The sequence below is a fragment of the Anabrus simplex genome, chromosome 2, assembly GCF_040414725.1.
Source record: "Anabrus simplex isolate iqAnaSimp1 chromosome 2, ASM4041472v1, whole genome shotgun sequence".
Lineage (NCBI taxonomy): Eukaryota > Metazoa > Arthropoda > Insecta > Orthoptera > Tettigoniidae > Anabrus > Anabrus simplex.
The window spans coordinates 161,249,850-161,275,412 of NC_090266.1; the positions used below are offsets into that span (position 1 = coordinate 161,249,850).

At 41.6% G+C, this 25,563-nt stretch overlaps 1 protein-coding gene across 1 annotated transcript in view; it reads right to left on the minus strand.

The window, feature by feature from the left end:
• Positions 1-1,262: 1,262 nt before the first annotated feature.
• LOC136863474 (uncharacterized) overlaps positions 1,263-25,563 on the minus strand; it is a 338,595-nt gene continuing 314,294 nt past the window's right edge. Inside the window, exons 10-13 of the mRNA XM_068225954.1 lie at positions 20,385-20,569; positions 5,120-5,286; positions 4,880-5,027; positions 1,263-2,184 (exon numbers count right to left, since the gene is read on the minus strand). Coding sequence (XP_068082055.1) covers positions 1,345-2,184; positions 4,880-5,027; positions 5,120-5,286; positions 20,385-20,569 — 1,340 coding nt within the window. The 3' untranslated portion in view covers positions 1,263-1,344. The remainder of the gene's footprint in view (positions 2,185-4,879; positions 5,028-5,119; positions 5,287-20,384; positions 20,570-25,563) is intronic.

Genomic DNA, 25,563 nt, shown 5'->3' on the forward strand with positions numbered 1-25,563 from the left:
AGCTTCTTACCTGTGGAAGCAAGTTTTATTTGAACACATTGTCAGACTCGGATAATCTGATAATATATAACTTACAGTATCCTTTATTTTTTGTAAGAACATGGTGCATTTTCAAGGAAGATAATTTTCTTCCCAACAAAGTAAAGAGTTTACGTAACAGAATATACCAACGAATACGGTATGGGAAAGTACAAACAGCATATTATAGAAATGACTACACGCTAGAGATACGAGCAATACACATTTAATATTTTATTCGAAGCCTTTTACGTTTATAAATTTCCGGTAGATCGCTGTAGCTTATTGCAGATGGGTGATGTGAAAGTACGATCTTCAGATATATATATCATTCTTATACGAGTTGGATAGAAAGTAATAATCAAATATTCCTTGACCATCTAGAAGTGAAAGTTGTTGAAAGAAAGATGTATTTATTAGTAGATACATGAGGCAAGTTGCGACAACCAAATGACCGTTCTTTCTTGTAAGGCATTCCAAATTCTTGTAGTCATATTTGTTCTCTTATAATATTGGGCTACACAACAAGCTTGGTATTTAGTGTTGGCTATTCTTGTAGAAAGTCTTCCTCTCACGCACACTCGTGCAGACACACAACTCACACATACAAACTTGATCACGTCCGGTAGTGGCTGCCAGGACTCTGATTCGGGAGGATTTCACACCATGGAGGTTGGTCAATTGGCGAAATATACGATACCTACGCCGTGAGGCAAAAAAATCTAGCATACCAGACGAGAAGCTATTGGACAATACGAACTTAGCTTCTTCGATCGCAACAATGATAGAAAAAAATTATATTCCGATTAAAATTATGATATGGCCATGACCAACCCCCATATCAAATAATGTCATATCCTATGACATTGTATGGTACACATAGTGGTTTACCATGCAGGGAAGTTATGGTGGTGATGGAGGGAAAGGAGTTGGGGGCTACACAATAGGAGCATGTACAAAAAACACTTACAAGTAGAATTAGTCGAAAACTCAACCACTAGTTAAGGCACAATATTTCTCTGCCAAAAAACAAAAAACATATATATATATATATCCACAAAACAATATTACCGTGATGTTTGATAACCTTGCCACCACCTCACGGATCGTTCACGTTGAAACTCGTAGCAAAACGCGACTCTTGAAAGAAGATTGAATCATTATTAGGCAAGAACGCTGATCTATTGGCTTCGTGACAAAGACTGAAAGAAACTCATAAAAATAAGTGGTGAATAAAACATTTTCGTTTATATGTCCGCACTTAAGTTTAGTGAATATAGTAAATAATATTAATGATAACAATAACAACAACAACAGGTCACTTGCCTACTTGGCGTAAAGTCTAGAGCCGTATTTGCCTTTCTGCGGAAGGCCAAGGACAGATTCAGTGATGGGCGAACTCCCGAGATCCTCTAACAGTTTACGAGAGCGTGTGGGCATGTCTGGTAACAGGGGCATGGCATGTGGGGTGAAGTCCGTGAGGGGTGAGAAGTCAGACAGACGTTCGTAAACGCCTGAAGTGTAATCGTCCGTGCGAAACGTCGAGGCAATTCGGTCCATCGAACGATCTTCTTCCGTGCGCCTGTAATCAAGATGCATAGAGGGGCGGCCTGATTGAAGGAGCAGTTCATCGATAGATTTGAGCACACTGCTTGTGCCATAGCCGCGCTCTCGCTCTGTTGTATGAGGTGTAAAGCCAAGTTCCGCGCTTTCTCTAAGTCGGGCAAGGCGAAGTAATTCCTCGTGGAGACGAGCGTTTTCTTCGATTTGCTGTCGGCGACGTGCGATCTCCGCCTTGATCTTCGCTTTCTTTTCCTCGCGAGTCAACTGGTCATCGTCCTCTTCGTCATCGCTGCCATACGGGGAAGGATGCCATGAGCGAGGTTTTCGATGCTTGCGCATATCATGACGACGACGTAGATCGATGCCACCCTGGCCATCGCTGGAACGTCGGACGCCGTACCGAGGGCTCGTGAACGCTCTATCGTCATCCAGTACGCTGTTGATGGCTGTCTCCCTTAGAGCTCCTCCCGCTGCAGCGTAAGAAGAAGCCAAATAGGATTGGGAAGGATCCCATTCCGCCCTCCGACCAGTATCGTCTATCGACTCATATTCGTAGGCTTTGTATGGCGGCTTAAGTGATGGGTGTAGGTACATCAAGTAACTCTGTGGACAAAGAGAAAAACAGGAAAACTTACGTTACATTTTTAATTGAATGAAGCAGCTATCGAGGGGACTCCCCAAGTGTAACAACCCGATTTGCTAGAAAGTTCGCTCAGTGAAAAATGAAATGCCGTATGGCTTTTAGTGCCGGGAGTGTCCGAGGACAAGTTCGGCTCGCCAGATGCAGGTCTTTTGATTTGACTCCCGTAGGCGAGCTGCGCGTCGTGATGAGGATGAAATGATTATGAAGACGTCACATACACCCAGCCCCCGTGCCAGCGAAAGTAACCAATTAAGGTTAAAATTCGCGACCCTGCCGGAAATCGAACCCGAGACTCCTGTGACCAAAGGCCAGCACACTAACCATTTAGCCATGGAGCCGGACGCTCAGTGAAAGAGAGGTCGAAATAAGCGAACACATGTTTCGCACATGTTTGTAAGTTCATTCTTATATTAACGCTTCAGTGTGCATTCTCTTGGATGATACCGATCATAGAAACATTCAAAACATAGAAATTTCGCACACCATGAGCATCGCGCGAAGGGAGGTTTGCCACAGTTACATTTCTGGATGGGAAAGTCACTCGGGAAATAAACGTCGTTAATATTACTGCCGATTTCACGTGTTGGCAATACGTTTGCGACAAACCACTCATAACGAATCATTTTTACAAACTCAGGCAGTTGCAAGTGATTATGAATCAATGCGTGGATTTTTATTGCATCGCGTCTATTCATGATATCCCTTTGCTGTGCAATGAATGTAGAACAATTGAGTCGCCCATTTGCAAAGCGGGCCAAGTCTATTTTAACAGAATGTTGGTAAGTGAGGAAAAACTGATTTCTACTATCACAGCTAAGCTAAAATAGTAAAATTTTCTTTAAACAGCAGCTAATAAGTAAGCGGTTTAAACTATTGAAGATGTGAAATCTGTGGTTAAAGGTTAGCTTAATATTTTTATTTGAAATTTGCATTTAGCCCGTTTTGCAGCCGAAGAATGGAGTTAGCCCGCTTTGCAAACGCCTGGGTGGCCATAATGGGTGCGAAATCGGCTGCGAAACCGGCCATGTCAGGAACGTTCCAGTCTGCTTCTAGTCGGGAAGTATATGGCGAAAATGTAATAACCAAATATTTTTGTTTAAAAATTGAATGTTATTAAATGAGACTTTTTTATGTATATTTTTATTTTATTTTGACACAGTCGAAAGCACATGATATAGTCAAGTTCCCATGAAATTTGAAAAGTGGTACGAGGGCTTGAACGGCGTTCACTCTGCCTCGGGAGGTCAGATGAGTAGAGAGGGGTTCGATTCCCTCCTCATCCATCCTCGAAGAGGTTTTCCGTGGTTTCCCCACTTCTCCTGCAGGCAAATGCCGGGATGGTACCTAACTTAAGGCCAAGTCCCCTTCCTTCCCCCTTCCTTGTCTATCCCTTCCAAACTTCCCATTACCCCCCACAAGGCCCCTGTTCAGTACAGCATGTGAGGCAGCCTGGGCGAGGTGCCGGTCTTTCTCCCCAGTTGTATCCCTGACCCAATGTCTCACGCTCGAGGACACTGTCCTTGAGGCGGTAGAGATGGGATCCCTCGCTGAGTCGAGGGAAAAACCAAACCTGGAGGATAAACAGATTAAGAAAAGAAGAAAGAAGAAGAAAGTTATCACCCGTAAGTTGAAAATCAAGATCTTCAGTGTCGTTTTCCTCATCTGGAGTTACGTCTAACTGCAAGCTTTCTTGCTGCAGAAATATTTCCTTGAAGAAATCCAACTTCTCCATTTGAGGCCATGATTCCCTGAGTGCTATTCTAGGAGCTTGCTGATGTCCTTTATTTTAGCTGTCTTCTGTTTGATCCCGTTCGGAATCAGATCAGGAATGACACCTTTCTGGAAACGTTTGCCTCATTTGATAAGAGTTCTGGACTCTCCACATTCAAAATTGTAGCATGGCTCTCCCTGAACAAGGAATGGCTCCTTGTTTGACAATCCAGCGTTCACATTTTAATTTTATTTCCTGAAAAGAGGACCACGACTATATTATGGAATGATAGCCCGTTTTATACCCGCACACCTTTCCTGTGGCCATGTTTTGGCGCGAACACAGTCCGTTTTGCATCCGCTGTGCAGTTGCGTTTTTAAACGCATTTTAAAGGTTTTTAGCTAAATTTGATGCCTGACAAGTAATTCCTTTGACAGCCAGTACGAAACTATCCCTATTAGCGCCAACAACTCCATTTTTACATTTTGGCCATTTGGTCCGCTTTGCAAACAGGCGACTCAATTGATGTTTTAAAATTCATTTACCAGACAGAACAGTAATAGACGAAAAAGAACAACGATATTTCAAAATATGTTGAACTAAACCATTCGTGTAGTAATCGTTACTGGACATAAGTAGATAAATGAAACCAAAAATAAAAAAAATAAATCATCGGGGTTTGAACAAGGGCATAAAACCCTGAAGCCGCGACGATAATCGCTGCGCCACCACGTCAATTGCTTTTCCTACGTTCTAAAAGACAGGTAAAGAACGTCTGAATCTTCGACCGTCATTTTCTCGGAAACGGTCGAGTGTACGGAAATGCCGAAACATGTGTTCGTTTATTTCAGCCCCGCTTTCTCTGAACGAAGGCTCTGGAAAATCTGGTTGTTTCACGTGGCGGGTTCCCCTCGTAAGATGAAGTAAAATGTAAGATTCCTTACCCTGTCATATTGACTCTCCATATCGCGATCCTCTTTAATAGGTGAAAAGGGTGAATGAATTTTTGGATCAGAAAGCTGGCGGCGATGTCCACGTATCTTCCGAGACCGACTCATCACAGGGGATACCATCTTCCTCTGCATGTCCAGACTGAAACCATACCTGTATCTCTTTTATTACCGCACATTGCCAAAGGTAACAGTAACTTACAAAGGAAGAAATAGAAAAGTATAATAGCTCACCGTTTCAGAGGATCACGAAGAGATTCGTAGGCTTCTCTGTCCCTTTCTCTGCGCAACCGTGCCTCTCGCTCCTTGTCCTGCTGTCCAAGGAGACGTCTGCGATCTGTTACAGCTGACTTGATCTCATCCCGCAGCTGCTCCTTCAAATTTCTCAGACAGCTTGGCAGCTGGAAAATGACATAGTCATGCATACTTTTAAAGAATTAATTCTAGTTTCAAGAACAACTCATTTTGCTGGATAAGGAAAGAGTACTGTTCCAGTGTATAGGACCCTCACCAGGATTACTTGATTCGAGAACTGAAATAAACCCAAAGGAAAACAAATCGATTTGTTCTGGCTGATTTCTGACAAAAGAGTAGCGTCATGAAAATGTTCCAAAATTTGACTGGGAAGATTTGGATGAAAGGAGACGAGCTGCTCGACTAAATGGTATGTTCCGAGCTGTCAGTGGAGATATTAGTAGACGCATAAGTTTGAGTGATGTCTTTAAAAGTAGGGGAGATCGCAGTATGAAGATGAAGTTGGAATTGAAGAGAACAAATTGGGGCAAATATTCGTTTATAGGAAGGGAAGTTAGGGGTTAGAATAATTTACTAAGGGAAATATTCAATGAATTTCCAATTCCTTTGCAATCATTTAAGAAAAGGCTAGGAAAACAATAAATACTGAATCTGCCACCTGAGCGACTGACCTAAATGCAGATCAGTAGTGATTAAAGAAAACCCCATTAAAGTTAGATGTCGTCGGTGTAAGTGAAGTGCGTTGGCAGGAAGAGCAGGATACTTGGTCAGGAGACTACATAATTATCAACACAAAATCAAACAGGGGAAATTCAGCCGTGGGTTTCATAATGAATAGGGCAGCGGGTAGATTAGTACGATCAGCATAGTGAAAGGATTAATGCCGTCAAGTTAGACACCGAACTAATGCCCACCACAATATGCCTACTAGTTCAGCTGATGATGAAGAAATCGAAATAATATCTGAATAGATAGAAAACTTAATACCATATGTAAAAGGTGATGGGAATCTAATTGTGATGGGAAACTGAAATGCAGTGGTAGGCCAAGGAAGAGAAGGTAATGCAGTAGGTGAATTCGCATTGGGACAAAGGAATTCTAGAGAAAGTCGGCTGTTTGAATTCTGAACCGATCATAATTTAGTCCTTCCTATTACTTTGTTCAAACACCACAAACGACGGCTGTATACGTGGACGAGACCTCATTATGATTAGCAAAGATTCAGAAACCAGGTGTTGGATTGCAAAACTTTCCCAGGAGCAGACGTGGATCCTGACCACAACTTGTTGGTCATGAAATGCCATCTAAAGTTGAAGACATTGAAGAAAGTAAGGAATGCAAGGAGATGGGATCTAGACAAGCTGAAAGAAAAGAGAGTGAGGGATTGTTTCAAGGAACATGTTGCACAAGGGTTAAATGAACAGGCTGAAGGAAAGACGATAGGGAAAGGATGAACAGTCGTGAAGAATGAGGTCAGAGGGGCTGCTGAAGAAATATTAGGAAGAAAGGAAATAACCTCTAATAATCAATCGATAACTCATGAGATACTAGATCTGATTGATGAACGACGAAAGTACAAGAATGCAAAAAATGAAGAGGGCGAAAAAGAATACAGGCGATTAAAGAATGAAGTGGATAGAAAGCGCAGGGCAGCTAAGGAAGATAGGCTGAACGAGAACGGCAAGGATATTGAAGGTTGTATGGTCCTAGGAAAGGTAGATTAGATACTGTATACAGGAAATCAAGGAAACCTTTGGAGAAAGGAAAACTAGGTACATGGATATTAAGAGCTCAGATGGGAAAACACTTCAAGGGAAAGACGACAAGGCAGAAAGATGGCAGGAACATATCCAGCAGTTGTATCAAGGTAAAGGCATAGATGATATGGTTCTGAACAGGAAGAGGCTGTTGATGCTGATGAAATGTGAGACCCAATTTTGAGGTCAGAATTTTAGAGAGCTTCGTGAGACCTAAATAGGAACAAGGCACCTGGAATTGATGACATTCTCTCTGAATTACTGACTGCCTTAGAAGAAACCAGCATGGTGAGTTTATTCCATTTAGTGTGTAAGAAGTTGAGGCAGGAGAAATGTATCTTATTTCCGGGAGAATGTTGTTATACCTATTCCCAAGAAAGCTGGTGCTGACAAGTGTGTAAACTGCCGCACCATCAGTTTAGCATCGCGCGCCTACAAAATTTTAACACGTAGTATTTACAGAAGAATGGAAAGACAAGTTGAAACTGAGTTGTGAGAAGATATATTTGGTTTCGGAAGAAATGTAGGAACACGTGAAGCCAGCCTGTCTTTACGTCTGATGTTAGAGGATCGAATTAAGAAAGACGAGCTCACGTACATGGCGTTCATTGATCTAGAAAAAGCATTCGATAATGTTGATTGGTCCAAGCTATTTGAAATACTGAATATGATCGGGATCAAATACCGAGAACGAAGAATTTCAGTCTGCAGTGATAAGAATCGAGGGCTTCGAAAAAGAAGCAGCAATTCAGAAATAGTGAGGCAAGTTTCAATGTTTCTATAGAACAGGCGTTAGAGGACATCAAAGAGGAATTTGGAAAGGGAGTCACAATCCAAGGAGAGGAAATCAAAACCTTGAGATTTACTGATGATATTGTTATTTTATCTGAGACTGCAGAATTTCTAGAGAAATTGCTGAATGGTATGGACAGAGTCTTGGGGAAGAGTACAGGATGAAAATAAGTAAGTCCAAAACAAAAGTAATGGAGTGCAGTCGAACGAAGTCGGGTGACGCAGGAAATATTAGATCAGCAAATTATTTCTTAAAGGAAGTAGATGAATATTGTTACTTCGGTAGTAAAATATCTAATGATGGCAGAAGTAAGGAGGACATAAAACGCCGTCTAGCACAAGCAAGGCCTTTCTTGACAAAAGAAATTTGCTCACTTCGAACATTGATATAGGAATTAGGAAGATGTTTTTGTAAACTTTCGTCTGGAACGTGGCATTGTATGGAAGTGAAACATGGACGATAACTAGCTCAGCAAGTAATAGAATAGAAGCTTTTGAAATGTGGTGTTACAGAAGAATGCTGAGGGTGAGATGGATAGATCGAATCACGAAGGAAGAGATACTGAATCGAATTGGTGAGAGGAGATCGATTTGGCTAAATTTGATCAGAAGGGATAGAATGATAGAACACATCTTAATACACCCATAACTTGTTCAGTTGGTTTTTGAGGGAAGTGTACTTGGTAAGAACGGTAAGGGCAGACCAAGGTATGAATATGACAAGCAGATTAGAGCAGATGTAGGATGCAGCAGTTATGAAAAGTTTAGCACAGAGGGTGGCATAGAGATCCGCATCAAACTAGTCTATAGACTGATAACTCAAAGAACAACATGTCCCAAAAGCCTGGTTAGTATATGAACTAAATGTATTCAGGAAATACTGCATAATGCTCTATTTTTACTTCGCATAAGACTACTTTCCTTGCCGTCTTATACTCCACTGGGTGAATACAATTTATACCGATAAACGCTGGGAGGTTGCTTGGGGCACCCAAACGAACACCTTTTGCATATCGTCGTTGCCGGGACAAAACCTCCTATGTGAAACATTTTAGCTTAGAACATTGGCCGGTAAGGTTCTGTCCTCTAAGGTGCAATATTGTATGAATATGGTCAAGGCATTCTCGCTCTTCATAATGTATGTGCTGCGGGTCAGTATATCTCCAAAAATATTATCACATAGGAGGTTTTGTCCCGGCAACGACGATATGTCATATGTGCTTGTTAGGCATTGTTTGGGTAGACCACTCGATGCTAATGTTACACACTATTATGATCCTCCATGGCGTGCGTTTCTCGCGGGGCTGTGAAATACACACACCACTAGCCTCATCGCATCTATTACCATTACCCCACGAGTCTTACAAAACACAACAAACGTTTGCACATCACAGTCAGAGTGAACAGGATTCGAAAATACCTCCGTTCACCTGCACATAAAAGGTGCATCAACGGGGCATGGCTTCTCGAACTGGTGGAAGATCGCAGGATTTTCCTGGATCATCCCCGCGGCAGCAATTACCCGGGCCACCAAGGCCCACGACTAGGTACCCTGGCAGCTGGTATCATCACTACTAGCGCTATAGGGGGAGAATCGGCAATTTCAAGCAACAGCGTATTAGAGTACATTTAAGACGGCAGCGTGAAGCTACTACAAGCTGAGGTTCGAAGCTTTGTGTTTTTGGACTTACGGAATTACTATTGATATATAAAATTGTATATACAAATCAATATACCTTTACTATCATGTCTGCTATAGGACGACCACGTAGACGCGGCCTATCGTACAGAGATTCATCTGAGAGAAACTGAGCCCCGATATTTTTTACCTAATTATCTCAATTACACTTTTCGTCTAACCTCATCGTAATTCTCTCCAAGGTTTCAATTTCTTCAGGCTATTTTAAACATAATTTGGAACATCAAAAGACTATTTTTAGGATCATTCTAAGGTGATGTAAATAACAAACATTTACCGATCAATCTTAGTGCCTCTGTTGGTTATTCGTCGTCTAATCGCTCTCAAGATAACGGGTTCAACCCTGACAGAGTCAATAGCATCGATGTGAACTTATATTCGACAAATCTGTGTCACAGATTCCGGGACGTTATGTAACGTGCTATGGACACCGTTCCGACATTTCGGCGCATGTTAAAACCGCTGACTACTGGAATGAATGTTAAATAAATTAACTTACATTATTTAACCAATGTTAAGATGAATAATTAACAAGTTATTTTTTGATCACATTTGACAATCCTTAGTGGGTTTCGTCGCCGAAGAATGTTAAATTATAATCGTGGTGCCATGTTGACTTAATTGTTATGCACCGTAACTTACGACTTTAAAACATTACATAAATTAACTTCGAGCAGGACTGACGTACAGTTAATGGCAATGTAGATGCTCTGTTTGTCTATTCGTTCCGTAGCTCAGGCAGGTGCTTACTAAAATGTCTTTAGTGCTGACATACTGCGAATCGCTGAACCAATGCAAAGTGAACTTTATTTGATATAACATTGCAATTTTATAGAGGTACCACCGACGCCCAGCTCTTTGGCTAAAGCGTACTGGCCTTCAGTTTGAAGGGCGCCGGGTTCGATTCCTGTTTTGACCAGAGATTTTAACTGCGTATAGTTAATTCTTCTGGTTCAGGAACGGTGTGTTAGTGTTCGTCTTAATGCAAAACACACCGCACTACCAACCACCACAGAAACTGAGCCCCGATATTTTTTACCTAATTATCTCAATTACACTTTTCGTGTAACCGTAAATCTGGGCCCAATACACATTAAGTGCCGAAATGGAAAATAGCCCGGGAAGGAGAAGGAGAGGTAATTCCTACTATAGGGCTGCGTAACGAAATAATAGTAGACTCATATCAGCGTATTCCTTGAGGTAGTGCAGCCTTCTTCAGGCAACCCCCCCCCCCCCCCTTTCCAAGAAAGGCGAGCTGCATATACTGTACCTAAAACCAAACCAAATCCCATGGCACTACAGCCCTTGATGGGCCTTAGCCTATCAAGCGACCGCTGCTCAGCCTGAAGGCCTGCAGATTACGAGGTGTCGTGTGGTCAGCACGAAGACTCCTCTCTGCCGTTATTCTTGGCTTTCTAGACCGGGGCCGCCATCTCACCGCCAGATAGATCCTCAATTCTAATCACTTAGGCTGAGTGGACCTCGAACCAGCCCTCAGGTCCAGGTAAAAATCCCTGACCTGGCTGGGAATCGAACCCGGGGCCTCCGGGTAAGAGGCAGGCACGGTACCCCTACACCACGGGGCCGGCTATATACTGTACCTACCAATCGTAAATCATTAACAGTACCGGGAAATAAACGAAAACCTCCGAGGAGGGCAGATAATGGCGCTAACCATGACACTATGAAGGTGGACAACGAAATCATAAAAGCGTAGTTCAATCGCCCAGAAGAATCTGGGTAACCATTTATCTTCGCCGGGCTAAGTGGCTCAGACAGTAGAGCGTTAGCTCCCTAAGTCCGGCTCATTCCAGTGGTATTTGAAGGTGCTCACATACGCCAGATAGGTGTCGGTAGATTTACCGGCACGTAAAAAACTAGGGAATCGAACCCGGGGCTCTCTGGATCAAAGGCCAGTACGCTGACCATTCAGCCAAGTAGCCGGGCATTTCTGAAATTTGATAACATCGAAAAAAATATTCCAGTGAAAGCGGCGGACTTTTATTATTTTTGGCAGGGGAGAACAAAATATTATAGATTCGGCATTGTTCAGTAGCCTCGTGTGTAGCAAACTACAAGAACAGGAAGTGTTGTTTAAGAGTCATCCCTGCTGTCAAAATAAATAAATAAATAAATAAATAAATAAATAAATAAATAAATAAATAAATAAATAAATAAATAAATAAATAAATCACCATCATCGTATGCTTGTTGGCCAGGTCTGCTTGTAACATAAGCCTCTCCATCTTCCCTTGTCTTCCCACAACTTCTCCCTCTTCACTCTCCTCTTCTCTGCACGCACTCGTTCACTCCTTTTATCCACCTGTCTCTTGGTCTTCCTCTTGGTCGTTTTCCTGTTATCTCCATTTCATTCATTCTCCCCTGTCATTCTCTTCATGTGTCCATACCATCGAAGTCTAGATGCCTCTATCCTGTTCTGGAGTGGCTCTTCTTTTACTATATCTCTAACCTAATTTCTCATCTTATCCATTTTTGTCACTCCCATCCTGCTTCTCAGAAATGTCATTTCACGTGCCTGTATCCTGGTCACGGCTCTCTGCCTCATTACTCAAGTTCCTGCTGTATACGTTAGAATACAGTAGGTACATAGTACGGCCTGTATATCACTTTTTTACTTTACTGAGGGTCATCCTTGCTCCAAACCAGGCTATAGACACTTTTCATGAACGCTCTTGCTTGTCTTTCACTCTCGATTATTTCCTCATCATTTCTTCCATTTTCCTTTGATACTTCCCAGGTACTTGAAACTCTCTACATTCCTAACTTTTTCTCCTCCAAGCGTTATTCCTCTCATGGATTTCTCCTTTTTTCTAGCTGTCATCACGATCTCCATATTGTTCCACCTCATCTTCTCATGCATCTAACTGTTCCTGGATATTCTCTTCCCCTTCTCCTCAGATTAACAGAGTCAGCTGCAAACATCATCACTTTCATTTTTCCTGCGCCATACCTTCCTTGCCACTTTTGTCATTAACTAGTCCATTATTACAATGAAAAAGCAAAGGTGACAAAGCACTTCCTTGTCTTAATCCACTTTTTTGCTCAAACCAGTCTGTTCTCTCTCCTCCTACTTTCACACAACTGACACTCCCATGGGACACCTCCCTCACTCTTTCTATTGTCTGCTTCTCGACACCTTCCTTTTGTAAGGCTTCCCATACCTTGTTTCTGCACACACGATCATATGCTTTTTCATAGTCCAAGAAGGACAACAGTAGATCTTTACCCCACTTACATGATGCTCTTGCAGTTGTCTTACTGCGAATTTAAGGTATAAATAAATAAATACATAAATAAATAAATAAATAAATAAATAAATAAATAAATAAATAAATAAATAAATAAATAAATAAATAAATAACTGACCAGTAGTTACAGCTGTCGTCCAGATGGCAAATTTCCTATCAATTGTTTACTAGATTTTCCATAAATTTTTTCAAAGAACTTGAAACTTTATCGAACATTTCTCTAGATAAATTATTCCAATCCCTAATTCCTCTTACGTGATATTATATCCAGATTCAACTCTGTTGAGGTTGGTATGATTCTGTTACTATAATAATAATAATAATAATAATAATAATAATAATAATAATAATAATAATAATAATAATAATAATAATAATAATAATATATTTTTTACAACTTGCTTTACGTCGCACGGACACAGAAAGGTCTTATCGCGACGATGGGATAGGAAAGGCCTAGGAGTGGGAAGGAAGCGTTCGTGGCCTTAATTAAGGTACATCCCCAGCATTCGGCTATTGTGAATATGGGAAACCACGGAAAAGCATATTCAGGGCTGTCGACAGTGGGGTTCGAACCCACTATCTCCCGGATGCAAGCTCACAGCTGCGTGCCCCTAACCGCACGGCCAACTCACCCGGAAATAATAATAATAATAATAATAATAATAATAATAATAATAATAATAATAATAATAATAATAATAAAATAATAATAATATATTTTTTACAACTTGCTTTACGTCGCACCGACACAGAAAGGTCTTATCGCGACAATGGGATAGGAAAGGCCTAGGAGTGGGAAGGAAGCGTCCGTGGCCTTAATTAAGGTACATCCCCAGCATTCGGCTATTGTGAATATGGGAAACCACGGATAAGCATATTCAGGGCTGTCGACAGTGGGGTTCGAACCCACTATCTCCCGGATTCAAGCTCACAGCTGCGCGCCCATAACCGTACGGCCAACTCACCCGGAAATAATAATAATAATAATAATAATAATAATAATAATAATAATAATAATAATAATAATAATAATATAGTTAAGAGTTGTAATTTCTTTGAAGTATTCACTCCGACGTATTTCTCAGCCTTATGCATGTCACATACCACATTTTCCCGGATGTTTCGACAATGTTTAAAATAGGATCAAATACCTTGTATTTTCACAACTACTGAACAGTCACGGAATGACAACCTTAGCAATAGTTTCCTCTTACCAGAACTTGACAATGGCTTGATAAATGTCTACAGCTTGTTTCAGTGTAAGTTATCTTCTCTATGCTCAAAGTCAGGCTTGTCATTCATTCCCAACATTTTTTAAAATATAACCTTCCTTCTTGCATTCTTTGCACTTCTGCTCACACATCTCATAAGACCGTTGTGAAGAAAAAACATAAGGCACATAATTATTCAAAATACGGTAAGACAGTCTGTGAATCTCCCGTCGTCTGAAGAGAGCACGTGATGAACGACAAAACTACAGCGTCAGACTGAAGTCGCAAGTGGAGAAGAGCGCATTGCTTTTTTAAAATTTTTTTTATTTATTCACGAAGCACAAGATACAGCTACACTGAGCAAATTTCACTCGCACTGTCAACAGACTATTTAACAAACGTAAACTGTCATAATAAAATATAACGAACATAACAAAATATAATATCTGGTACACAGCCTACTAATAACAACTGTCCAAATCGAAAACCATAGCCAAGTCGTCGTTGGTCAAGATGACTGTATAATCCCTTCACATCAACTTATCTTTAAGAGACTATTTACACCCCTCTCGAATATGCTTTTATTTGATGCTATATCAAGGTCTTGTCCCCTATTAATATTGTTAAAACAGAGCTCGATAGCTGTAGTCTCTTAAGTGCGGCCAGTATCCAGTATTCGGGAGATAGTAGGTTCGAACCCCACTATCGGCAGCCCTGAAAATGGTTTTCCGTGGTTTCCCATTTTCATACCAGGCAAATGCTGGGGCTGTACCTTAATTAAGGCCACGGCCGCTTCCTTCCCACTCCTAGCCCTTCCCTGTCCCATCGTCGCCATAAGACCTATCTGTGTCGATGCGACGTAAAACAACTAGCAAAAATATTGTTAAAGAGTGTTGGGAGGCGGATTAGGAAAGATCGTTGAAGTATTGAGTGCTGAGTGTGGGGAATGTGGAGAAGTTCTTTGGTTCTGGTGTAGCGGGAAGGAACACGGAGAAAGAAGAGTGAGACAAGATGTTCCGAGCGGTAATGTCCATTTAAAATCTCGTGGAGGAAACTCAGGTCAGCTACCTGTCGCCTGATGTGCAGCGGTGACATATTAATTGCCCTTAATACCTGCTGCGTAGACAGATTTCTGAGCTTGGGGTTTCTGTTCCTTTCAATTGCAGCAAAGAAGGACACTGCTCTGTCTAACTGCTTAGTACTGTAGGGGGAGGCTGTTGTCCAAATCGGAGAGCAGTAGTTTAAGAGAGGTTGAATGATCGTGAGGAAGAAGTGACGAAGAGCAATGGGGTCAGAAATTTCTGTGAAGCGATAGAGAATGCCTAGTACTTTCATAGCCTTGGTTGTATATGTTTCTATGTGGGTCTTAAATTGTAATTTTTTATCGAATATTACACCTAGGTCACGCTGTTGCGTAACCACGGTGATGGGCTTGTCGAGTAGGGAATATGATGTCGGTAGAGGAGATTTACGTAGTGTTATGGTCATGTGGCTACATTTTTGTGGATTGGGGAATAAGATTCCCAAATCCGAGTTAACTCGCGTTTGGGGTAGCTGGAGACATGTTGACATCCGAGCAATATTTGTTCATACATAAGTTGCACAAGTTCAATTATTACGTGTGCTGGGCGTATCATTCATCATCTTCAAGACAATGAGATCATCTAATGGAAGGACGACACCCAGTCTCTGAGTCAAGTTACTGTTCTGTTGGAACTATTTGTATTATCTTCAAGAATTCTTGCATACTCGTGCGCGACTATCTAGGATATTTTAATACAAACTCAATTTATTCATCGTAAACATGTCTAAGCGTCATTATCAGGTGACAGTTATCCTAGTAGCTGCCCCTCCGTACCCCAAGATAGCGGTTTCAAACCTGGAAGAGGTAGTCGGATATTTGAAGGGCGGAAAGAAGTCCATTCGACACTCCATGTCGTACGATGTCGGTATGTAAAAGATCTCTGGTGACACATTTGGTGTTTACCCGACAAAATTAATTAAATCTCAGCCATAGACGCACAAGAGATTTCGGTTTATTCGGTCTGCCATCTAGTAGGCCTAGAGTAAAACGGAACGTCGAAATTAACGAGCAGACAGCCAGATGGCGTCATATTGAAATGTCTGCACACGGTAGCTGAGGCCAGACGATTATTATTATTATTATTATTATTATTATTATTATTATTATTATTATTATTATTATTATTATTATTATTATTATATTTATCCTAGTGGCACATTACATAATTTCATTTAAGCCGTGCGGTTAGGAGCCCGCAGGTGTGAGCTTGCATCCGGGAGATAGTGGGTTCGAATCCCGCTGTCGGCAGCCCTGAAGATGGTTTTCCTTGGTTTCCCACTTTTACACCAGGCAAATGCTGGGGCTGTACTTTAATTAAGGCCACGGCCGCGTCCTTCTCTTTCCTAAGACTTTCCTATCCCGTCGTCGCCATAAGACCTATCTGTGTCGGTACGACGTAAAGCAAAATCTAAAAATTTAAAAAAAAAACATTTAATGAGTAGAATACCTTTATATTTTTACATAAACTTTAAATTAGGTATTTCCAATATTTTTATTTCGCAAGTAGCCATTTTAGTCCGCCTCTGTGGTATAGTGCTTAGTGTGATTAGCTGCCAGCCCCAGAGGTCCGGGTTCGATTCCCGGCTCTGCCACGAAATTTGAAACGTGATACGAGGACTGGAACTGGGTCTACTCAGCCTCGGTAGTCAAAATGAATAGAGGGAGTTCGATTCCCAATTCAGCCATCCTCGAAGTGGTTTCCAGCGGTTTCCCACTTCTCCTACAGGCAAATGCCGGGATGGTACCTAACTTAAGGGCATGGCCGCATCCTTCCCTCTTCCTTGTCTATCCCTTCCAATCTTCCCATCCCCTACAAGGCCCCTGTTCAGCATAGCAGTTGAGGCCACCTGAGCGGGGTACTGGTCCTCCTTCCCACTCTTATCGCCGACCCAAAGTCTCACGCGTCAGGACACTGCCCTTGAGACAGTGGAGGTGTTTCCGCTGAGTCCGAGGGAAATAATCAACCCAGGAGGGTAAACGGATTAAGAAAGGAAGAAAGAAAGAAAGAACGAAAGAAAGAAAGAAAAAAGAAAAGAAAGTAACCATTTTCTCCGTTCCTCATAAGCACGTTTACAGGTGTGTGGGGTAAGGCCTACCATCGGAATTGGAATCCTGAAACACTGTACATGACTTGATACCTATTAATTTATAATTTCATTTTGAATTTACATTTAATTGGAAGTTAGTGTTTCTGGCACCCATTATGTATTTTATAAATAATAATATGTAAATTATAATAACAATTATTATTATTTACAGTTTTCTTTACGTTGTACCGACACAGGCAGGTCTTTTGGCGACGATGGGATAGGAAAGCCGAAGGAAGCGACCTTGACATTAATTAAGGTACAGCCCGGCATTTGCCTGATGTGAAAATGGGAAACCACGGAAAACCATCTTCAGGGCTGCCGACAGTGGGGTTCGAACCAACTATATCCCGAATGCAAGCTGATAACTACGTGACGTAAACCGCGCAGCCACGTGTTCGGTACTTTATGTTTATGTTCAGTCACAAGCTAAAGTGAGAAACCATGAAAATCCTCTTCTTGAATGACTGAGAGTGGGATTCAACTTACTTCTGTACTCATTTGAATGGAGCCTGGGCCAACCGTGTGGAAAATTATTATAATAAACCCCACGCAGCAGCGGTGGACTAATTAAGATTAAGTGATGGTGACTTATTTTACTCCATCCTCGCGTTTACAACTTATTGCTGATACTATTCCTTTGTTGCCCTCGAAGAAAGTTACAAAAGAGGGATATTCACATAAATTAAACGATTTTTCAAGGAACATAACTCGTCGTTTCGTTCAGATCAGTTTTTTCTCATCTCATGTTGTATTTAAGTGCATTGATTTTAAACGGGCGTTTGTCATACATCTGGCCGAGTGTGCAATGAATGTCGAAACTTTCGATTGTTTTTTAAGAAGCGGATCTCACCGAGATTTGTATACATTGTTGTTGTTGGGTATTCAGCCCGAAGGCTGGTTTGATCCTCTGCAGCTCCGCCAACAGCTGTCATAAATAGCCTAGGCATCACTGAAGGGGCGTACTAGTGAAATGAGGAGTGAGGTGGTTTCCCGTTGCTTTCCTCATTGTATACATTTGGTATTAAAATAAGGCCCAATTATCATTGCGTAATGATGGATTATTGATTTCCATAATATTATGGCTACAATAAAACGTATTGTTTGATTGTTTTCCCTAAAACTGAAGCCTGTGTACGATCTATCACCACTGATCTGCTTTTAGGGCAGTCGCCCAGGTGGCAGATTCTCTATCTGTTGTTTACCACGTTCTTTCTTAAATAATTGCAAAGAGTTTGGAAATCTATTGAACATCTCCCTTGGTACATTATTCCAATCCCTAACTCCTCTTCCTATAAACGAATGTTTGCCCCAATTTGTCCTCTTGAATTCAAACTTTATCTTCATATTGTGACGTTTCCCACTTTTAAAAACACCACTCAACCTTATTCGTCTATTAATGTCATTCCACGCCATCTCTCCACTGACAGCTCGGAACAAACCGCCCAGTCGAACAGCTCGTCTTCTTTCTCCCAAGTCTTCCCAGCCCAAACTTCGCAACATTTTTTGTAACGCTACTCTTTTGTCGGAAATCACCCAGAACAAATCGAGCTACTTTCCTTTGGATTTTTTCTAGGTCTCGAATCAAGTACTCCATGTGAGAGGCTCCAATACACTGGAACCATACTCTAGTTGGGTCTTACCGAGCTCGATAGCTGCAGTCGCTTAAGTGCGGCCAGTATCCAGTATTCGGGAGATAGTAGGTTCGAACCCCACTGTCGGCAGCCCTGAAAGTGGTTTTCCGTGGTTTCCCATTTTCACACCAGGCAAATGCTGGGGCTGTACCTTAATTAAGGCCACGGCCGCTTCCTTCCCACTCCTAGCCCTTCCCTGTCCCATCGTCGCCATAAGACCTATCTGTGTCGGTGCAACATAAAGCAACTATCAAAAAAAAAGTTGGGGTCTTACCAGAGACGTATATGCCCTCCCCTTTACATCCTTACTACAACCCCTAAATACCCTCATAATCATATGCAGAGATACGTACCCTTTATTTACAATACCGTTTATGTGATTACCCCAATGAAGGTCTTTCCTTATATTAACATCTGGGTACGTACAGTGATCCACATAAGGAACTTTCACTCCATGAACGCCGTAATTAAAACTGAGGACTTGTCCTATTAGTGAAACTCAGCCCTGACTTTTAACGCCGTTTATCAACATACGTGCTGTCCACCTCACAACTTTATCAAGGTCACAATCTATTATTGTTATATTATTATTGTTGTGATTGTTGTCCGACTCATTGGCTGAATGGTCAGCGTTGAGGCCTTCGGTTCAGAGGTTCCAGGGTTCGATTCCCGACCGGGTCGGGGATTTTAATCGCTTCCGATTAATTCTTCTGACTCGATGTCAGGGTGTTTGTATTTGTTCCAACACTTTCATCTTCATATTCAGACAACACACTACACTAATAACCACCACAGAAACATGCAATAGTGATTATATAGGGTTGGCGTCAGGAATGGCATGCGGCCGTAAAATAGGGTCAAACCCACAGTGCAACATAGTTTGCACCCTCTAACCTAAGAGTCCCACTGTCGGCAGCCCTTAAGATGTTTTTCCGTGGTTTCCCTTTTTCACACCAGGCAAATGCTGGCGGCCATGGCCACTGCCTTCCCACTCCTAAGCCTTTTCTGTCCCATCGTTGCCATAAAAACTATCTGTGTCGGTGCGACGTAAAACAACTTGCCGAACCCAAAGATGTGTGAAAATAAGATGAAGAATTATTGCTGTGGTTATTATTAGGTAGATGTACGTGAAATCAAATCAAATTTCATTAATTTCAGATGTCTTCTCTGTTAGGTTTTGCAGTTATAGGTTGTAATTTTAAAAGGGCCTAAGTCATGAAACTTGTTGTGCACTTTGTCTTGAAAATATTTTGGAACAATATCTGCTTATAGCTGGCTAATGAGATATAAACACCGAATACTGTTTGTTTTTCATCCTTTAGATTTAAAACACTCGTTTGAACTTCCCTGAAAATGTACTTAATACGACATAGGGCAACATCTTTGGGTTCGGCAAGTTGTTTTACGTCGCACCGACACAGATAGGTTTTATGGCAACGATGGGACAGAAAAGGCTTAGGAGTGGGAAGGAAGTGGCCATGGCCGCCAGCATTTGCCTGGTGTGAAAATGGGAAACCACGGAAAAACATCTTCAGGGCTGCCGACAGTGAGACTCTTAGGTTCGAGGGTGCAAACTATGTTGCCCTGTGTTGCCTTTAAAACAACTGATTCAAATCTGTTCAAATTATCCTTCATTAGTATTTCGAATAGTGTTTCTGTAATGTTAATCGTACATATAGTGAACATATAGCTAACAGTGGCTGCTCACCTGTTTGCCGTAGGACACTGAATCCATGATGCCGGAAGAGCCCAGTAGATGGCGAAGATCCGGTGGGAGACAAGATGCCAGGTCAGCCAGAGGTGACGAGTACACTGATGTGGTTCTGGTAAGGTCAGCTGCACTCATGCCTGACGTTGTGGTACGGATGCCGGAACTGCTCACCACACTTGAAGCTGCGTCAAAAGAAGCGTAGCAAATAAGTAACTGTTAATTCTTCCGTCAATATAAGGGTTCGCTAATGCAGAAACTAGCTCAACATGTCAGGCCAATACTGGAATACTGAGCAGCCGTATCGGATCCGCACTAATCAGGACTCATCAGTGAACTAGAGATGGTACAGCGAAAGGCTTGCAAGGTTCGTGTTAAATAATTGCAGTCCTAGAAGCAGTGTCACAAGAATGATAGAGTAACTTGGGTGGGAGACTCTGCAGACTAGAAGGAAAATAGGACGATTTTTTTTATTATGTACAGTAATTCAAAATGAATGAGTGCATTATACGTTCCTCCCAGGTAAACTTGTTAAATGCACTCGTGGTCTAAATAAGTTCGATGTGCTCCCCCCCCCACTTCCTCGACCAATTTATGATGTGTTCTATAACGCTGTTGAGCCAGATTAGATCATTTCGTATTCTTTTCCACCGAAGTTAAGTGCTGAAGAACATGAACTGAATCAAATCGTATTATGAACACCACAACAAACGATTCAAAACGTATAAGGCGTGATCAAAAAAGTTTCCGTTTGAGGGCGGTGCTGCAACGGGTATGCAACGTAGCACGACTCATTTGCGGGTATATATGCACGGACATGAAGGCAATGGCATTAGTGTAGCAGACGTGTCGTGCCGGGTGTGTGCGTTAAATGCGGCCACGTGAACTATGGCGACGTTATTACCAAATGCGTCCAAACAAGACCAACGTGCTTTTATTCTGTTCTGGCTGCCGAAGGACAAACACCGGCGGACATCCGTCGGAGAATGAAGGCTGCGTATGGGGTAGTATGTCTGTCGAAAACCACCGTTGTGGAATGGTGCACCAAGTTCCGAGCAGGTCACGTTTCGACACAAGATGCCGGTAGATGAGGCCTATCGTCCAGATCTCTCTCCATGCGATTATCACGCCTTCGGTCCCCTCAAAAAGGCCTTGAAGTGTGGACACTTCCTGTCGGACGAGGATGTGCGGTAGGCGGTTACGGACTTTTTCACTCAGCAGGACGCGGTGTTTTACCGACCTGGTGCGTCGGTGGGATAAGTGCCTCAATGGTCACGGCGATTTTGCCTGATTGGCATCCCAATTCAGAAATGTACGGCCGTCGAACGGAAACTTTTTGATCGCCCCTTATGTTATGCTCAACATATGTTTTATAACCTATTTATTTGCCAAAATATGACCAACTAGAGAATGTTTATGTTGCATCCTTTAAGAAATGGCATAATTGCGATACTGAATTAATTACCTTTTCTATGCTATTTATCTTTAACATGTTTTCCAGCCTGCATATCCCCTATTTTTATCTCGTAACTAAACAGTGTGAGTGTTGATTCCATGACCATACACTTTCGATCACCATGAAGGGCTACTTAGCCGTGGAAAAGGAAGAACAAAGCGAATTAAGATTTGAAAAAACTAAAACACGATGCAAAGAGGAAACTCGATAATTAAACACTCCTGCTGTATTTCACAAATTATTATTTTCGGTGAAAATTGTAATGTCGTTGTTTTAGATGTTCAGTGGATAGTTCAAAAATATTAAGTGAAATTTTAAAATTAAAATGACCCTTTCGTTTTTTGTGAAATAATTTCATTAATGACTAATTCTGGAACAAGATCTAGAGAAACTGCTGAATGGTATGGACTGGATCTTGGGTAAGGAGTAGAAGATGAAAATAAATAAGTCCAAAACAAAAATTATGGAGTGCAGTCGAACGAAGTCAGGTGATGCAGGAAAGATTAAATTAGGAAATTAAGTCTTGATGGAAGTAGATTAATATTGTTACTTGTGTAGTAAAATAACTAACGATGGGAGAAGTAAGGACGATATAAAATGCAGGCTAGCACAAGCAAGGAAAGCCTTTCTTAAGAAAAGAAATTTGCTCACTTCGAGCATTGATATAGGAATTAGAAAGATGTTTTAGAAGACATTCGTCTGGAGCATGGCATTGTATGGAATGAAAGTGAAATATGGGCGATAACTAGCTAAGAAAGGAAGAGAATAAAGGGTTTAGAAATGTGGTGTTACAGAAGAAAGCTGAAGGTGAGATGGATAGATCGAGTCACGAATGAAGGGGAACAGAATCGAATTGGTGAGAGGAGATCGATGTGGCTAAATTTGAAGAGAAGAAGAGAGAATGATAGGACACATCTTACGGCATCCAGAACTTGTTCAGTTGATTTTTGAGGGAAGAGTAGGCGGTATGAACGGTAGTGGTAGACCAAGGTATGAATATGACAAGCAGATTAGAGCAGATGCAGGAAGCAGCAATTATATAAAAATGAAAAGGTTCACAGGACATGGTGACATGGAGCGCTGCATCAATCCAACAACAACAACAACAACAACCTCAATACCTAGATCTTGCCGTTTAGAATTTTGACATGTATTAATTGGTTAGGAAGCAACAAATTATCTATTTTTGTTTTTGTTTTCTGTGAAATTATGATCCTTGCACTTTGTAAGATTTGTAACGATGCTCCTTGGTATGAAATACTTGTATACTGAGTCATTTTGTTTTGCTATTTGCTTTACGTCGCACCGACACAGATATGTCTTATGGGGACGATGGGATAGGAAAGGCCTAGGGATGGGAAGGAATTGACCGTGGCCTTAATTAAGTTACAGCCCCAGCATTTGCCTGGTGTGAAAATGGGGAAACCACGGAAAAACATCTTCAGGGCTGCCGACAGTGGGACTCTCCCGATTACTGGATACTGGCCGCACTTAAGCGACTGCAGCTATCGATCTCGGTTGTGCTGAGTCTTTACCGTTAGCAAGCGGGCTTACATTTGCTGACATGTGTGGCACAGGCGTGCGAGCGTCTTAAGGGTACACTACAGTATAGTGAAATTTCTAACTTCTATATATTTCAATGAAATTTTATGAGTTTTTTTACGTATTTCACCTGTCATATGGTAATGTTACCAACTTTCAGTATTGTACCTATAGGCCTAAATCTTTCTGAGTAGGAATTTTGTTTAATTTCATTTTATCAGCTTCGTGAGAAAAGTCCCTGACATCACAATTTGTTTTCCATTTGGCACTAACATTTGCACAAATCTGCTGGATAGTTACGCTAACAAATATCAGTGTCAAAGTTTGTTGTTTAACAAATATATTGGCAGGTAGAATTTAAAAAAAATGTAATGTTTAATTTAAATACAAAATATGTGTACACAAAACATTTCGCAGGTCAAAAATAATTTTGAATCATCTTCTACCGTAAAATGGACATTATCATTTATGCTACAACTATCTAATTACTACTGTAAAAATGTCACCTACCTCAGACAAAAGTAGCATAATAAGGGACTCTTTTTACGAAAGAAAATACGAAGATTTTGCTAAGCCATAAAATGCAATATAAAAATATATGGGCTTCACTCACTTTAGAATTGTCCTGCAGAATAAGCCTGCCCTTCAGATTTCTTTCTTCTCTCCTCCAGTGATATTTTCATCACTTTCTTCTTTTTCTTCAGCTCTTTGCTTTCACCTGAGCTCATTTTCCTGCTTTGCTTCGGCGTATCCCGTAGAGCATGGGACAATTAAATGCCAGCGCAGCGCCATTTAAAGGAGGCGCCGTGGACTTAAAAAATGGTGGCATTAAAAAAAAATCTTCTTTGATAAAGCACACGTCAGAGTACTTTTTAGTGTTATAAACCCAATTTCGATTCTTTTCTTGAAATTCATAAAATTTCAATAGTGTCCTCTTAAGAAGCAAAAATAGCAAGCATGTACACAAATTTCAAAGCACTACTAGGGATTGTTAGCAGGCTGGGAACACCGAATACACATCACATACTATTACACTGTTGTTACGGATATCATAATATGTTTAAATATACAACTTCACTTAGACACACGCTTCATAGTTTTCCATTAACGCGCAGCATCTCTAGTAGAATGTATGTATGTTCAGTCTTCAGCCCTATGGCTGGTTTGATCCTCAGCAGCTCCGCCATCAGCTGTCATAGATGGCCTAGGCATTAATGAAGAGGCGAACTAGAGAAATGAGGAGTGAGGGAGTTTAACGTTGCTTTCCTCATCGGGCCAGAAGTTGCCATTATATATCAGTCTGCCAAGCCCACTGGAATGCATGCACCCACCGACCCATGAGCGACATTTTCACACCATTCATAGCAGGGCTTTAGTAGAATATCCAGCGTCAAGATCTGAATCCCCCATGCCGGTTGACTAAGAAGCCGTGTCTGTCGAACTACCATGAAAGTCATTGGCTGCCACACCCATAGTGTCAGTTTGCTCACCACATTCACCACTGCTTTCCAAACCTTCATCTATCACTAACCTTTCGATTTCTTGCTCCATTAATGTTGAGATGTTTTACCAAAAGATCGAATTTTCAATTTTAACCTTAAAAACCCCCAATTCTTTCTTTCTTTACCCTAACGCCATTGTTAAAGCTCGAAACGTCGGACTTAAAGGCTGCGGCGGGCCAAACCCACGCTCCTTTCTCTCACTTTATCAGACAATATCAGCTTCAATGCTTTTTCGGACTACCATTTCAATTATCCCGCTGGAATATATTTACCATGTAGTAGTCCTAAGCTGTGCACAAGAGGAGAAATAATTCTGAGGGAGTAACTTACAGTCCAGAGCAATTTTAAAGAAAGTATGTTTCCTAAAGCCGGCCCCGTGGTGTAGGGGTGGCGTGCCTGCCTCTCGCCCGGAGGCCCCGGTTTCGATTCCCGGCCAGGTCGGGGATTTTTCTCTTGACCTGAGGGCTGGTTCTAGGTCCACTCAGCCTACGTGATTAGAATTGAGGAGCTATCTGACGGTGAGATGGCAGCCCGGTCTCGAAAGCCCAGAATAACGGCCGAGAGGATGCGTCGTGCTGACCACACGACCCCTCGTAATCTGCAGGCTTTCACGTGCATTTTTCTAGCTTAAAAACATTTGCTATGTACAAAATGGCCTTTGAGGCAGAGTTCTTATCAG